Source organism: Bufo bufo, chromosome 1, assembly GCF_905171765.1.
Source record: "Bufo bufo chromosome 1, aBufBuf1.1, whole genome shotgun sequence".
NCBI lineage: Eukaryota > Metazoa > Chordata > Amphibia > Anura > Bufonidae > Bufo > Bufo bufo.
The window spans coordinates 83,464,644-83,483,041 of NC_053389.1; the positions used below are offsets into that span (position 1 = coordinate 83,464,644).

An 18,398-nucleotide genomic window follows, 5' to 3' on the forward strand; every position below is an offset into this window, starting at 1 on the left:
AGTACAGTACAGCCTAGCAAAACAATATAAATCCTAACTGACTAACTAATGCTAGGCCTAGGCTAGTCTCTGTAACTTCAGGCGCCACACAATATATTGCAATCAGTAACCAGGTGTACTGACCTGTGTCCGTTCTGGGCCAGAGGATGCAGCCTACCAGAGATGGCCACCAACTTTTCAGCAACCGTGCAGCCTTGCTTGATAGTGAGGCCTTCTGTCCACACACTGGACTGGTCTTCCTGGGACAACCTCTCTTTCAAAAGAGCTGGATACAGAAAGGATATAACAGCTACTCTCCTCCTTCTGAGTGTCCATTAACTGCCGGACATCTGCAAGCCAGGATGGAATCGGATTCAGTCCCTCACAGCACAATCCTTCCTCCATGCCAGATCAACACCTCCTAGTTCACTCACAGGCAGCAGCATGAGTCATCATCTGGTTTACATATTCAAATCTCAGAGTGTGCTGGCTGTAGCTGCAAAACAGTGGCCTCTAGTGCCCAGAATGCCAAATGACAGTTTAAATACAGACATTATGCAGAAATAGCTGTTTCACAATCTCACATACCACCCCACTAGAAGTTGTCGCCCTCGGCAACTCTCCCCATACAAACTCATGCTGAGCATAGCGCTGTGGAGGCACACCAGCATTGGACCTCGCTGACCTTCTCAGATTGGGGGTTTCAGAAATATTGGGGACATCAGGCCTATTTGACAAGAGAGGAGCTGTTGATTGCTCAGCATTGCATCTGGGTGGCAAACCTGCCGCGGCCAGAACCTCTGTGGACACTTGAGCAGGGACCATTCCTCCTCTTCCTCGTCTGAGGGACTTTCCTCCATACCCTGAGCATGAGGAGGCACCCCCTCTATGCACACAGGCTCATCAAAATTGCAACGTCTCAACATATTATGGTGTAAGTTCCGTGAGGGTCCCCCTGTCACTACTGGCTCTACCTCATAGACCGGAATAGCGGGGTCTACCCTTCTCTTCACCGTGTATGGAACTGCCTCCCACCGTCCATCCAACTTCCCTGACGGCCGTTTGACTTTGACCATCACCCGATCACCAGGGACATACCCATCTTTCTGCACTGGTCTTGGGTTAGGGTGTACCACCTGTCCCAGTCGCTCCCCCACAACCTTGTATACCGCTCTCAGCCGGCGGCGGTGCTCCTGCACCCATGCAGTGGTACTTCTCAGTGGGGGCTCCATTGGGTTAGGCATATGGAGATCTTCAATCTCCCGTCCGGCTCGTCCAAACATGAGCATATGTGGAGAGTATCTGGTGGTACTGTGTACTCTGTTATTATAGGCCCACATCAACTCAGGTAGGTATGTGGGCCACTGGGCTTTTTGACTGTCTTCCAGAGTCCGCAGCATCTGAAGCAAGGTGCGATTGAAGCGTTCGCACGCCCCGTTTCCTTGTGGGTGATATGGAGTGGTTCGTGAGCATTCAATCCCATACAGTTGGTACAGTTCATTCATTAGAGTACCCTGAAAGCATGCTCCCTGGTCAGACTGTATCCTCCGTGGACACCCGAACACCTGTATAAAGTGTTTACAGACAGCTTCGGCAGCCGACTCTGCGGTTTGGTCTCTGGTGGGCACAGCCACCGCATACTTGGTAAAGTGATCTGTCATAACTAGACAGTACGAGTGTCCCGAGGTAGAATATCCGATCTGTACATAATCGATCATCAGAAGTTCTAGGGGCGCTGAGGTGTGGATGGTCTGCACAGGAGCCCGCTGTTCAGTACTCTTACTCAACCCACAGGATCGACACTTAAGACATGCCGCGGACACCATGTCGGCCAGATCTGGACAGTACACCAGCCGTTGGAGCCACTTGAACGTTTTGTCGCTCCCAAAATGAGCTCCCTTTTCATGAGCTTCTCTGGCGGCCTCCGGTCCCAACGACATCGGAATGACAATCTGTTGCCGGTACTGCAGCTCTGACTGTAAGTATATGATCCGGCAGGGGAGGCCCTGAGTAATTGTCAGCTTGTCCCACTGCCTTAACAACTTCTGACCCTCTGGGGTCAGGAGGGCTCGTTCTTCTGGCCGAGGCCAGATCTTGCTCCGAACCTATTCTTTCACTTTCCACAAATCCCGGCAGCTATCCTGGACTCTCTCCCAATCAGTCAACGTTTTTCCCAGCACCAGCGTCATTCCAGACGCCACCCCACTTGAATGTGCCACATCCGGGAACAGAGGTAAGCGACCAAGGTCAGGAGTTTCAGTATCCTCTAACTCCTCATCGGCTCTCTAAGTCGACTGTCCTACTGAAACTTGAGAGAAGGCGTCGGCGTTGCCGTTCTCCCTACCGGACCGGAACTTGATGCGGTATTGGTACTTAGAGAGGCGGACCAACCATCTTTTCTCGAATGCGCCGAGCTTGGCATTCTCCAGGTGTGCCAATGGGTTGTTGTCCGTCATCACGGTCACTTCTGCACCAGTCAGGTATTCTGCAAACCTTTCAGTCATGGCCCACACCAGTGCCAGTAGTTCCAGTTTAAATGAGCCATAGTTATCAGGGTTGCGTTCTGATTCTCTTAGGGACTGGCTCCCATAGGCGATGACTCTCTCCCGTCCATCCTGGACTTGGGACAATACGGCCCCCAGACCATGTAGGCTTCCATCAGTATACAGCATGGGATATCAAACCGAGTGTAAGCCAGGATCGGGGCATTGGTCAGCGCCTCTTTCACCGATTCGAAGGCCTCTTTTTGCCGGGGCCCCCAGTTGACGGGGCGTTTCTTCGGGCCCCCAGCCGTGCCTTTTAGCAACTCGTTTAACGGGCCCACCAGATGAGCGAATTTGGGTATAAACCTCCTGTAGTAGCCGGCCAGTCCCACGAACGCCCGTACCTCCCGTAGCGTACCCGGCCGGGGCCACTTCTGAACAGCCTCCACCTTGCTGAGGGCCGGTTTTACCCCCTCCTGGGTGACCACATGTCCTAAGTACTCTATCTGCTGTCGGAACAGCTGGCATTTCTTTGGCTTGATCTTGAGCTCATGGTCTCGTAGCCGTCCCAAGACTTGCCGCAGCTTCTGGAGGTGATCTTCAAAGGAAGCCCCAAACACTACTATGTCATCCAGGTATATCAACACTGATTCGAAATTGAGGTCCCCCAGACAGTGTTCCATCAATCGCTGGAATGTCCCCAGAGCATTGGAGAAGGCGAAGGGCATCCGGTTGAACTCGTAGAGTCCCATAGGTAGAATGAAGGCGTCTTGGCTTTATCCTTCTTGGCCACCGGCACCTGCCAGTATCCACTAGCCAAGTCAAGAGTTGAGAAGAACTTAGCTTGGCTTAGGGCCGATAATGACTCTTCAATCCGCGGAAGGGGGTAGGCATCCCGGACGGTCTGAGCATTCAGCTTCCGATAATCCACGCAGAACCGGAGACTCCCATCTTTCTTCCGCACCAAGACTACCGGAGAAGCCCACGGACTTTGACTCTCCTGGATCACCCGGTTCTCCAACATGCTGGCCACCATATCTTTCACCTCCTGATACATCTTAGGTGGGATCTGCCAATAGCGTTCCCTGATCGGCGCAGCATTGCCGATTGGGATTTCACGTTTGATGGCAGTAGCACACCCAAAGTCCTCATGTCTTGAGAAGGCCTCCTGAAATTCCCAGAGGGTGTCTTCCAGCAGCTTTTGTTCCCCCGGGGCCAGGGTTCTGCAGTCCACTCCCATACGGGCCATGCTCACTCGACCGTTCCACTCCGCTGTCTGGGTTTTCCTTGAATGGATCTCCACAGCATAGGTCCAGGCTGATCTCCTATCCGGCTGCAGCATAAAGCCCCTTCGTCGAGCGATACCCCCTTTGGACACATGAACTTTGGCCAGCAGGGTGTTTGCGGGGACGGTTGACTCGCAGTCCTCAACATTACAGCAGCGTATAGGCACACATCCGTCTTTCACAAACACAAGGGCCCGGGCTACCAGTGGGCGAATCTGCGTTTCTTCTTGATAAGCGGGCTCGATCAGGACCTCCAGTCCATTCATTCGTCGTCCAGCCCCTACTGGCAGCATCAATATTCGCTCCTGTCGAGGTGGGATCTTCAACGGAGTCCTCCGTAGCACCCTCACGTCTCCAATGGCCCGTCCTGTCGGTGGGTAATAATTCAATTAAGAATTATTAATTATGGTCATAAACATTATTAACCATAAAAAAAAAAAAATATATAAAAATTGGCATAAATTCTTAAAATCTTGACCTGGTGAATTGTAGACAACCTAATTGATACAATTCACATCTGAGTCCGACTATTTCCTCAGATAAATAAGTTCTTTTTGACGTGAGATGATGTTAATGATAAAATGTAGTTTTGCATTATACAATGATACACAGGTATTATAAAAATATGCAGATTTATTGGTTACAAGATTATAAACATATATAAGTAAATAAACATAATGATACATGCAAATGAATATATATATATATATATATTAATATAAAGCATTACAAGCTTAACAATACATGTGAGTGGAAATAACTTGTCACCTTATAACCAAGCTATTATCAGGTTAGGATATCAAAGTAGGAACATAAGTTATATACATTACTTCTGTTCAGAGAAAACCTCATGATATCAGGACGGGCATGTCTAATCCTAGACATCATTATAGAATGCTAAATACATTCCACCCCCCTCTAACCAACTACACATCACATGGCTTCAGGATGGGCAAATCCATCCAAGGATATAACTTAGAAGAGACAACTGTATCCTTCCGCCCCATCCTGGACTATTTTCAAATATATGTGACTTTGGTAAGACTATTAAGACAAATAACAGGGATCTAGGATTTTGCTAGACCATATCTTAAATGGGAAGGATTTGAAATAAGTCCTTCCGGAAGGGAATCCATCACTTAGCTTGGCGAAGAATGTTCTATCAATATATATATATATATATATATAAAAGCAATCATTTAATGCTTTGCTAGATTATGAGTCTAGATTCTTCTGCAGGTAGAATGAAGCCTCACAATATCCTAAGACTACATCTCAATATGGAGATGATCAATTCATTTAATTATTTATTTATTCGCCAATCTAGATGGTATAATTTCACCCACACTATCAAATTAGTCTTAATAAAATGAAATATCATTTTCTGTGCCTCTTACCAAGTCCTAGTAGGAATCTCACTTCTGCTCCTAGGAAAGCTGGGTGGTCCATCATAGCACATCTCACCATGGCTTTCATCTTGATAGACCTCAACTTCTCCTCTCCTCTCTCTCACTCTTTCTCTTTACCTCCTGTGTATGGCTTATGATCCCAAACTTATCAGTTAGACACGCCTTCCTAGTTTGGGAACTTTCCAATCATTGTCGGATGGGCGTGACCATTGATAAAAATGTGACATCATAACCTTACCCAGAATGCACTTTTGCTACTGTTGTAATGTCACCTACTGATACCTAGGTGGCACTGCTGTATAAGCTATTTGCATCATAGTATAAAGGGTTAACTTATGTAAGTCTGAATATACATTTTGACCTTAGAAGCTTTAATTCAAAGCTATAGGGATTAATTCTGACACTTGTAGCAATTAGAGACAGACCTCTAGGCGTCTCTTTAAACGTTTCTCACACTGCTAATTTATGGCTCGTAAATAGCCGTGTTTTCTCACAGAGATATCAGTACCTCCTCTGTCATACCAAAGATGTGATTAATTGTTACAAAACACACATCTTCACAGACACTCTTCTAATGAGAAATATATACAATATACTGGATACATGTTGTCTTCGTAACATATAACAATATAATATAAATATATATATATATATATATATATGTCCTACTGATTGTTTTATGCAAAGGACTAACTAAGGATCATTAAATGAATACATACATATTATATACTTTGCTTCATTTATAAATGCCTAATTGTATAGGTAATTATCACCAGCTGCACAGAGCTTATCTTTACCTCCCGTCATAAATTTAAAAGTAGACAAGGAGAGGCCTCTTCTCAGACTGGTACATTCATGAGAAAAATAACACTAAAACTTTGTGTGACCTTAATTTGGCCTACTCAAGACATACAAAATTGCAACTATAGTCGAGCATGGCTCTTAAAGGCAATGAACATCCATTTTGACAATAATGAATTGGATATCAATGCATTTACCTATGAAAAGGCACAACAGTCCGGACAGGTTACTCTTTTGCAGGCTACAGCTCCTCACCATTTGTTGTAAGACCTTCTGGGTAGGCCGGTGTGCGGTGGCCCATTGCCAGTACTTCGGCCCTTCCTTGGCATAGAGTTGATGGTCTAGGTCTCTCAGTATATTCATGCCCAGGGTCACGTCCATTCCTTTCCGGGACGAATGGTCCACCAGCACGACCCCTTTCTTGCCGATGTCTTGCCAAAACAGTCGGACCCGCATCCAGACTATCCCTCGAACATCCATCTCTCTATTATCAGCAGCCGTCAGCCTGATGACGCTCCCATCTTCGGGCTCCATCATATGCCCGAAGTGCCTCTCGAAGAACTCCAAAGGCATTAGAGTGCACTCTGACCCTGTATCAACTAGGCAGCAAACCTTTAGGCCTTCCAGCTCGGCTTCTAATATGTGGGCTGCTGGCATACAGATCACATTCTTTACGCAGAGGGCTTAACTTCTGGTGCACCTCCGCAGGACGCCCAGCTACTGCAGCGGTCGGAAGTTTAACGTCGGCTCTGACGCTACCTGTTCTGGGCACTCTCTGGCCATATGGCCATACTTTCGGCAAACCCAACAGAGGGGCCCTCTTCTGCCCGGCCCCCTCACCGGGGTTGTTCTGGGTGGAGTGACACGAGGTGCGGGGACAGTTTGCAGAGGCCGGGACGGTTCTACCTTCATCTGGGACACATCCATCCGAAGCTCTTTCAATTCCACCCGCAGGGCCTGGACCACATCCTTTAAGGACTCTGATTCTTCAGATCCCGGCCAGTCCCTTGTAACATTCGCGCTATTCACCACTCTCGCTGCCGTAGGTATGGGCTCTTCCTCCCTCTCTACGGCGGCTAAATAAACGCTGTAGAATGTCATATCGGCCGTTGTTCGGGTCATCTCTTGTAATTTATCTTGTAGGAATTTATTGGAGAGCCCCACTATGAACTGATCTCGTAGAAGCCGGTCCACCTCCCGGAAGGCACCCATAGCCTCAGGGTCTCGTCGTTGTATCTCATTCAGTGTCTCCTGTAGAGCATTAGAATATTGCATCAGAGTCTCGCCCTCTTGCTGGGGTCGGTTAAAGAAGTGACTCCGTAACTGTACCACTTTGGCCCGCCCCCTTGGGCTCTCTCTAGCAGGGAGAATATCTTCTCTAGGGTATCTCTCTCGGAGTCAGGCCTTACCATCACTGTCCGCCTGACGTCACCCTCTAGGGCTCCCAAAGCAACCTCGGCCCTCAGTTCGGGTGTCAGGTTACACATTTTAACCGCACTTTGCACCCTTTCAGTCCAGTCCTGCAATGTCATGTTGCTACCGTCATACTTTGGCAGATGACGCAGCAGTGCCCCTACAGGGATGTATCCTACTGGGGTAGCCATATTGTTGGGGTCAAGCTGAACTTGCGCCTGTGCACCCTGGGCTGGGTCCTGATCCGGCACCACTGGCGCCGGGGGACGATCTCCCGCTGCGTTCCCGTCCATAACGGTCGCTGTATCCTGCCGACTACGCCAAGTTGTAAGCCGTGTACCGGGGTGTCCTTATACTTGAAGTAGGTGGTACTCAGACAAAGGTCGAGTACGGCACACACTTGGTCTGGGTTAAGTTCTGTTCTGCAGCCTAAGGTGTTGTCTAGTAGCAACTGTTTCCTGACTGTTTCAATTGCCTCTGTAGTGGGTATGCAGGTGAAGAGGGATGTAACATCATAGGAGACCATTGTTTCTTCTGTGCCCAATACCAAGTTCTGTATTTTGGTGGTGAAATCCTGAGAGTTCTGTATGTGATGTTGTTTGTTTCCAACCAAGGGCGCTAGGATTCTGGCTAAGTATTTTGCCACATTGTAGGTCACAGAGTTGATGCTGCTGACAATTGGCCTGAGAGGGGTCCCGTCCTTATGTATCTTAGTAAGTCTATAAATACATGGAGGGGCTTCCCCAGGGTAGAGGCGATGATACATGGCCCGATCAATGATTTTGGGGGGTTAGACATCTATTTGGGGGGTTAGACATCTATTGTCTGCCACATACAATTCTGTCTTGACACCTTTTTCTGGGAAGTCTTTATCACCTACTGACTCCAATTAGGATAATGGAATCAACACCTTTGACCCCCATGCTGGGTATAATGACCTCTGACCCCATGCTGGGTATAATTACCAGATGTTGATTCAGTTACATATTTATTCCCAGAGAATTCTTGTGCGGTCACTCAGAATTGAGAAAGCTCGCTGGAAGAACGAGTGAAACGTTTTCAAGAAATCTACAGTACGTCCAGTTGCCTTGATTTATTCTTTACAGATATGTTTTTTCCTATAGCCACACATTTATAATTGGTTTAAAAAAATAAACACATTTGGTATTGTCGCGTCCATAACATCCTCATCTATAAAATGATCACGTTACTTTTCCGTGCAGTAAACGGCATAAAAAAAATAAAAAACGACGCTGCAAAAGCCATATGGCGCTCCTTCCTTTCTTTCCTGCCATGAGTCCCACAGCAGTTTACTACTACATATGGGGTGTTGCAGTATTCAGGAGAAAATGGGTAACAAATTATGGGGTGAAATGAAAAATTTGGGGCTAAAGCAACATTTTATTGGAAAAAATTTAATTATTCATTTTTACAGTCAAGTTTCTATATTCTATGAAACGCTTGTTAGGTCAATACACTACCCACACCCCTCAATGAATGCCTTGAGGGGTTCCTCAGGGTCTCTTAAAATGTGACATGGCATCCAAAAACCATCCCAGCAAAAGCTGCCCTCCAAAAATCATATGGAGCTCCTTTCCTTCTGAGTCCTACGGTGTGCCCATACAGCAGTTTACTACCAGTGCTTTGTAGTGCTTCCGATCCATGGAAAGCAGATGGTGCCCATATATGGCCTCATGCAAACAAATGGATGCTGCCTGTGAATTTGTGGTCCCCAATGCATATGCACTGTCTGTGTTGGCTGCTCTTTAAGTCTGGTGCCTAGAGCGAAGTGTGTATCAGACATATAGCCGGGAAAACAATGTTTCTACCTGAGACCAGTGTGGATCTGAATTTTGTGATATCAATAAAAAGTGATATACAATATGATAGCATAGTCTAATGTGCATTAGATCATTTTGATTACTGTGATTCACTGAGGGATAGCAGAGATGAGTGTGTATCCAACAATTTGTAGCATGAAAAAGTGTGCAAAGAGAACTGTGTAGCTCATATACAGTCTGTATAATATACGTGCATATATAATTTACTTTATAACTCTATATTACTATGCAATGCTGGGAATCAAAAGCCTTATCTGCTAACATAATCATGATTACCATGTCTGTGATTGGAATAGTGCTCTGTGTATCACTGTAATACGGCTCTGGAGGAGGTAAAAAAACACAGCTAGAGTACTGGCAAGAAGGAAGTGTACTGTCTAGTACATGGAAACAAACTGAGCATGCTCCCTGGAGTACTGGGCTCTGAATGATGATGTATGGGGTGTAGCTATTAGGCTGAGCTGGAGTAGTAGGCGGGGAGGAAGAAGAGAAAGAGGAGTGTTGGGCATGGAGCAGCACTGCCGGGAGGGGCAGTGGGAGGATACACCAGGTTAGAAATCCAAAATGATCTCTAGTCCTTTGAAGTCTTGCAGCAAGCCCAGCCAGTAGATAAATTACACAAATCGTGTCCATTTTCACAGTACAAATATACAGTAATGGTTTTAGAAATGTATTGTCTTTTGTAACAGAAAAAAATTGATAAGAAAAATAAATACAAGGAAAAGAAAATATTTATTTTTTCATAATTTCCACAGTTTGTCTTTAGATATATTTAAAATATATATATTATATCTGTCATCTAATGGCACAAAAGCAAAGTCTAAGGTGTCCTGTGAAAAATAATATCAAATACATATAGGCTGGCTCAGAAATTAATTAGTTATTCTCAATTAGATAGGTCTATTGCTAAAACTGAAAAGTTGGCCTGGTAAGAAAGGGGAGTAGAGAAGAGCAAAGTTTTAAAAAATTCAATTCAGGAAGTTAGCCAAGAAGTTCGATACATTCCGAATTAATTTGTCACGTATCACTATAAATCAGATATACCTGTATATCCCGGTGGCTGAGGGAATGAATGAAGCGGGCTGCTGCAGTGAGCCTGCTCCATAAACGGAAGGTGCCAGCTGTATATTACAACAGACACCCAGCCGCAATGACAGGGGGCAGAGATCTCACCGAACCACGTCATTTAACTCCTAGGATGTCGCATTGAACGCCAATCGCGGCATCTGTGAGGTAAGGCACAGGGATGCGACTCCCTCTGCATTCCGATCTGAGCCCCCGCAGTTAAACTGCAGGGTTCAGATCGGTTACCATGGCAGCCTGGACACTTCTGAAGCCTTCCTGGCCTGCCACGGTAATCTGAATGTCGGCGCACTAGAACGTGATGCACACAGTGATGCACTCTCTGTCTCTGCACTCTCCCTTCACTTTCCCTCTCCAATATTCTTCCATTAACCATTTTTAGCAACACTGTCCCTAGCGCATGAGTGCTTGCTACGTCTCTCCCTATGCCCAGCTCACAGGACAATGGTGGAGACCGCGCGGGATGAGGGTTTTATAGGGCTGTGAAATCACAGGGGATGGCTATCTGAGGATTGGCTTTATGGCATTATGGGTGATCTCACATTCCTGGGCTTCTTACTACAAACTGTTCCCAGATCACCATCCTATAGCAGACACCCGATGCACGGAATAACACTGCACCACCGGTCAGATTAAACAAGTAGTCCAAAATGCATCGGGTAATAAGGCATACGTTAAAAAGATAAAAACATTGTAGCTTTATTAGAGACACATGATATGCACATCTGAAAAAAATAAAAACAGAAACCACTCACATGTTTTGATCTTACAGAGAGGTCCTAATCATAGAAAACTCTCTAAGTTTGAAATGCGTAAGTGGTTCCTGTGTTTTTTTTTTATGTGCACATAGGGCCTAATTTATCAGAATTATACACCAGTTTTCTGGTGTGAAAAAGTCGCAAATTCTATGTTTGTGACTTTTTCAATACCACTTGTACAAAGTGTTGTTTCTCCGCCACTGAAAAGGGGGCGTGATGAGGGCAGGTAGGGGACAGGGCTAGCACCCACTGCCACATTTATCATCTTTCATGCCAGTTTTGTGACATAACAGGACACTGAAATCTACACTAGCCCCTGGCTGGGACAGATAACAGTATAGGTGCACCAACTGCTGGATGAAGCTCCTAATCTGGCAGTGAGCCTGGTTATCATAGACTGGTGTACGCCACCAGTCTATGATAAATTTGCCCCATTATGCTTTAAAAGTGTCTCTAATGAAACTTCAAAGTTTTGACTTTTCACGTATGCCAGAATTACCTTAGAAATGTTGGACCTGGTGTGCATGAGGTCTTGTGAAATTTCACAATAAGCTCAATACCATTTGTGGGTAAAGTATTGTTTGGTATGGTATCAAAGCAAATATCCTCTCTAATGCCTAGAGTGTGTCAATCATAAGTTCTCTTGTCTATTATTTTAGGAACAGAGCTAGAAGGTGCCATGCTCTTTCATAAACCTACATGGTCATCATCTGAGCCACGATGGCGTTGGCTGTTCCTAGTAACAGCATGGACTTACATCAGAATAATGGGCCCTGTGTGCGAAATCACATCAATGAGTCCAGGCTAAAAGTAGATGACCCTAGAATCAGGAGAAACTCCATTCCTCCAGCTCAAGCTCCCACAGCGAAGCACATGCTAGCCTATCTGCCCAGGCCACCGACAGACAACAACAAATATGGAACATTCCCTCAAAAGGTATAGTAAGCCTTCTGTTAAAAAAAATTCAGTAGTTTTGGTGATATATATGCGATTAAAAATCTGTATATTTGCAGACTGTCCTTCCTGAGCCTTATCTCTGATTTCCGGACCTTATAAACACTCATTTAAGCCATGTTCTTATCATATGCTATAATGAGGGTTTGTGAGTTCAGGAGATCAGAGATAAGACTCAGGAGGGACAGTCCACAAAAAGACTGATTTTTAACCGCATATCACAAAAACGTGAAAATTTTTAATGATCAATTGAAAAAATGATTTTTAGCCCAAAGTGAGACTGTTTTACAGGAAAAGTCGTGAATTTTTCTTTCTGTGGTACCAAACAAGGGCCTCATCGATCATTGGACATATTTGGTTTTATTGGGAAAGGATTATTAATGAGAATAACTGAACCACTGTAGGTAATTGTTAAAATTCAATAATCTGAGCCTAATGACTGTAGACACCTCTGAGAAGAAATTATATATATTTTTTTTACATATGTTAGTGATTACCTTGAGAACCTTCTCTTGCTCCTAGTTTCAGACATTTTTCATGTGGATGTGTCCCTCTTAGTAATTGGATGTGAGGTCCGTGTGTCCAGGATGCTGCTGGCTTAACAACTCTCATGTAGTAGCACAACTGCTTTTTCCTAATGCACACCCCTTTATAAACTCTGATACAGCCTGTGTTATCCCTCTCCCCAAAGATGCGGGTGATATATCTCCCTGTATACTCTGATTCAGTTTTCTTTGCTATATACAACCTCCTCCACTCCTTGCTGGTATCTCCTGTGTCTTCTGACTAACCCTACTGTCAGATCTAGGGGGTGATAATGATCAGGCTGTTGGATTGCAACTTACCCAATCCTTTATTTCTTGGGAGATGAGCTGCTGCCCTTTCTCTACTCTCCCTATCAAAAACACATGCATACTCGGCCAAGTCGAGCATGCACGTGAGTGGTGGTGGTGGGGGAGATAACTGTCAGCCAAACAAGCGTTTGATTGACATCTAACTAGGGCGCATGGCTAACTTTAAACTGTGCTACTCTGAATGGAGGGGAGGTTCAAGGCTATGTACACTTTCAGGGGTGGGGTGGAATGATTGCATTTTACTCATTTTGGGCTAAAAATAATTTTTTCAACTGGTGTTTATTAAAAATGTTGAGACATTCTGTGACAAAGGGTACCTGTTTGTCTAGCTGTGTGAAGTTTGTGCCAGTCATATAATAAACATTATCTCTAAATTACTAAGAGGTCATAGACACTTATTTAAATCACATTCATATCAGTAAGATAAGAATTGAGCTATAATGAGTGTTTGTTTATACGTAGAGATAAATGAAGCAAGGTTCGGATGCCACATCCAAAGCCGCTAAAAAAAATTGTTATAATACTGTATGGAGATTCATCTCCGTACAGTATTAGAATGTATGGACTCCGATGAGCCAAAGTCAGTTATTCACGAAGTTGCGCGAGACTTTGTTGAATAACTTCAGTAATTGATTATTACAGTGAAAAACTACTTCAAAACTTGGAACTGAACTCTGCTTCAGTTCTGAGTGGTACCTTGGATACGAAGCAGAGTTCGGTTCCAAGGTTTTTCACTGTAATAATCAATTACCGAATTTGACAAACTCCCCTCTTTTGAGGTTGCCACGAGTGCTTGGAGAGGACTACTTGACAGCCTCTTACCATGCGATTATGGTCCCATGTTGAATGCACCGGTTTTGTGCAGAAAAGCCATGAGTACAGCCAGGCCAAAGAGACTTGTACTAACTTTTGAATTCCTGGTCTAATTCGTGCCATTTTGGGATGTGTTTAATGTCTATGTGTATTGTAAAGGGTGGGACATTGTATGTTTGAGTAAGTGATGTCTGTTCCATTGTCTCTCTGTGTGTATTGGCGATTGTCCTCTGTCCTGGAGACAACCGAGTTGCAATTCGATTGTCTCTCAGGACAGAGGGCAATGTGTATTCTCCTGCCTGTGTTGATTATGTTAACCATGGTGTCTATGTGGGTTGTAACCTTTGTGTTATGGGTTAATGTATGTTTGTTGTGGGTGTCTCCCTTGCATGGGAGCAGGAGATAAAAGCAATTGTATTTTTTCAATGTGGAGTTTTCCAGTAAAGTATTTCTAGCATTCAGCTTGGGCTAATGTATAGACTTATTTGGCGATACCGGCGATACCAGCGATAATAGCGATTTATTGCTCTGTGGATTATTTGGCTGTGCTATTTCAAGGGGAGAAGGGAATACTAGACGGTGACACGGATGATACCGTCACACCGAAGTTATTCAAAGAAGTCGCTTCGCTCATCTCTATTTATATGGTCAGAGAGCAGAGAAAAGAAAACCGTCAGCTGTACAGAGAAAGGCGCTCAACAATTTTTAATAAAGACCAATTAAAAAAATGACTTCTAGCTCAAAATGAGTACAATGCAATAATAATAATAATAATAATAATAATAATAATAATAATAATTGCCCCCAAAAGGTGCACATAGAATTAGAGCACAGCAAATAGACTCCCATTAAAGCAGATACCTATAGATGATATCAGCACTGAGGAGTTGTCCAGACTTTACAGAAACGAAATGGTAGGACATTTAAATAAAAAATAAAAATCAATCTAGAAGTTTACGTAAATTTTAAAGTCCATGTTACAGAACAGTCAATTATGATCTTATCACAGTTCAGCTTAGATGATTGTTCAGGAGAACACAGGAGAGGCTGGAGACCGAGCCATGAGAAAGCTTGTCTGATGGATTTAGCACAGAATGGCATTCTGCTGTTTGTTGTGTGCTGTAAATTTTTTAATAATACCTAATTAGAAAAAAAATATTTTTAGATAAAAATGCATGCAAATCTATAAAAAAAAAAAAATCCCCAAAGTATCCATAATCTTTATAAAGGTTAGCCCATCAACCAAGCAAAAATTATTTATGTAGCCTAACAATTTAAAAAGTTAGGGTCATTAAACCACCACATGCCCTAAAAAAAAGTGGCTGGTCATTAAAGAAGTTTTCTCCTTTAAATTATATACTGACCTCTTTCTGTTCCCCTGTTTTCAACACGACCAGTCCAGTTCTTCTTCCGTTGTTTGTACATAAGGCTGCAGCAGTGACAAGTGTCATGTGACCGCTGCAGTCTTAAGCAGAATATGACACAAGACTGCTGAGAATATTAATTGGCTGTGGCTGTCACATGCTATATACGTCTATATCCTTCCGTATATGGTGGGAGGAGGACCAGACTGGTGGCGGTGGTACTGAGAACAGCAGGGAAAAAATAAGTTATTATATAATCATTTTTTTATTTTAATGCATTAGGTCAGTGATGGCTAACCCCCGGCACACCAGCTGTGGTGAAACTACGACTCCCAGAATTCTCTATTCATTTCTATGGAGTTCTGAGAACAGCCAAGCAAGTGTAGATCTTGGGAGTCGTAGTTTTATCACAGCTGGAGTGCCGGAGGTTAGCCATCACAGCAATCAGATAGGTGGGGATTCAACTCCCGGCCCCTGTCTTCCCCGATTAGCAGTCAGCAGTGATCACGGGTGAATCAGGCGAGTGCTGCAGACTATACCTCAGCTTGTGACGTAACATCCATCAGTCATATGGCCTTTTGCATTAGGTTGCAGTACTAAACTCAGCCACTATACAATGTAAAGAGCTCTGCTTGATATACCATGAAAGGGCCGTGGTATTTGTTGATGTGCTGTGACCTCCTCAAAACAGATGATCAGCAGAGGTTGCTGGGATCCTTCACGGGTCAGATATTGATGACCTATGCTGAGAATAAGTTATCAATATTTAATTCCCAGAAAACCTTTTTAAGGACTTTTCAGGTCTGGTCAATAAGGGGTTAAAGAGAGTGTACAGAGCACCTTGGAAACTAGCACTTGGGGGACCAGAGTAAAAATAATAATAATAACATGGTATGGTAAATTTTACTTACGAATAATTACTTAGAGTTTCACTGTAAATATGCTTTATTAGGGAATATGGAGATGATGACAGGCACCTGATTAAGATCTTTCTCTAAAAGAAACACCATAGAGCCTCTACAAAAATCTTGCTATGGTGAATTTGTAGTGACCACTTTAGTCACTTTAGTCACTAGTGGTGTAGTCACCACTTTATTTATGGCTACTTGGAACCTCTACAATCGACAAGCATTTTCAGCTAATTAATGGGGGTATAAGAGAAATCAGACCCACATCAGTCAGCGGACAGCCAAGACAACTTCATCATGAGAAGTGGTTGTCCATTTATGACAAGCCATTTAATTCTTGTAAATAATTTTATGGTATGTTCTGCTCTTTACTTATTTTTCTCTCTGTTTATTTTTTTACATGTCCTTAAACAGCCTGAAACCATGGTTATGTCTGTGACTTCCTGTGATGGTTATCATCAAAAACTAGACTTCCCTCAACCCAAGAAAAGCAGCATCATCTCAAGCTTTAGGAGATTCAGTGCGGTAGAACAAACAACCACAGGTGCTGTTCTCCCCGTTGCCAAACATAGGCCTAGTGTGACTATTAACACAGAGGACTTGCCTCGTTATCAACGATCTGCCAAGCTGGAGACACCTGTAAGGGAATCCGTTTCTAAGTGGCATCCAAAACATGCCCTAAGTGTTCCAAATATCCCAATGCGAAGTAAAACCCCAACCCGGAGTGTTGTCTCTGCTCCAGTTACCACAAAATCCAACAGAGCTCGATGTAAGCTCATGTACGATGACCGTCAGCTCTTCAATCTAACTAATCGACAGACACGTCAGAGATATGTCACTAAGGATGGCAAGTGTAGGGTCAACCTTGGACGCATTCACGAGAAGAAGAGGTTTTTGTCAGACATTTTCACCACTGTTGTGGATCTAAAGTATCGTTGGTTCATATTTGTATTTATGCTGTGTTATCTTGTCACCTGGGTTGGATTTGGAGTTATTTATTTTGTGGACGCCTTGATCAGAGATGACGTAAATCACGTTGGGGATCCTGAGTGGAAGCCTTGCATTGACAATGTTGACTCCTTCCTTTCGGCCTTACTCTTCTCTGTGGAAAGCCAACGGACAATTGGCTATGGCACCAGGATGGTAACTGCATATTGCCCAGAGGGTATAATTTTGCTTATGGCTCAGTCAATAATAGGTTCAGTGATTGATGCCCTCATGGTAGGCTGCATGTTCGTTAAAATTTCTCGCCCTAAAAAGAGAGCCGAGACGCTAATTTTCAGTAAGAAATGTGTGGTGTCCCATAGAGATGAAAAGCTTTGCTTGATGTTCAGAATTGGAGATCTACGAGACAGCCACATGGTTGATGCCAAAATAAGAGCTAAACTCATCAAATCTCGACAGACAAAAGAAGGGGAGTTTATTCCACTGGAGCAGTCGGAAATCAACCTTGGTTATGATACTGGAGAGGACCGACTTTTCCTGGTTGAACCTCAGATAATCTGTCATTTTATCAATGATCACAGTCCATTCTGGGAGATGTCTGCAGAAGCACTGAAGCGGGAGGAGTTTGAAATTATTGTAATACTTGAAGGCATTGTTGAAGCCACAGGTAAGAAACAAGTTAAAAAGAGGTTAGAGGGGTTTTTCCCCAACTTACCACTTGATGACCTATCTTTAGGATAGGACAACTCATCAATATCAGATTGGCAAGGGTTTGACTAACTCTGACCAAACAGCTGTGTTCACTAACTGTGGAGCTGGAAACAGGCTCCCAAACTACACAGCTACGTACACTTTCCCTGCTGGGTTACTGCAACGTTTCTCCCATTCACTTAAAAAGAGCTAATAGGTGGCTGTGCTGGGGTTCAGGTTCCGATCAATTTATTTGATATTGATGACCTATCCTAAAGATAGGCCCTAGAAAACCACTTTAAATTTATGTTGCGGTACAAATTTGACACTGCTGCCTCTCTAGACTGAATGCCTATTGTCGTGTTGTTGTTTTTTTTTATTGTATTAAAAATTTTTATAGGATTTTATTTACCCACTTTGGGCTAAAAATCTTTTTTTCAATTAGTTAGTAAATATTTTCAAGTTTTTGTGATATGCGGTTAAAAATCAGTCTTTTTGCGGACTGTCCCTCCTGAGTCTTATCTCTGATCTCCTGAACTCACAAACCCTCATTATAGCATATGATAAGAACATGGCTTAAATGAGTGTTTATGAGGTCAGGAAATCAGAGATAAGGCTCAGTAAGGACAATCTGCAAAATATACAGTGCTGCCCATAATTATTCATACCCCTGGCAAATTTTGACTTAAAGTTACTTTTATTCAACCAGCAAGTAATTTTTTGACGGGAAATGACATAGGTGTCTCCCAAAAGATAAGACAATGTACAAGAGGCATTATTGTGGAAAAAAAACATTTCTCAGCTTTTATTTACATTT

At 43.7% G+C, this 18,398-nt stretch overlaps 1 protein-coding gene across 1 annotated transcript in view; it reads left to right on the forward strand.

Moving 5' to 3' along the window:
* Positions 1-18,398, forward strand: part of LOC120990033 — a 74,069-nt gene that overhangs the window by 18,229 nt on the left and 37,442 nt on the right. The window contains exon 2 of the mRNA XM_040418574.1: positions 16,416-17,558. Within this exon, the coding sequence (XP_040274508.1) occupies positions 16,416-17,558 (1,143 nt within the window). The remainder of the gene's footprint in view (positions 1-16,415; positions 17,559-18,398) is intronic.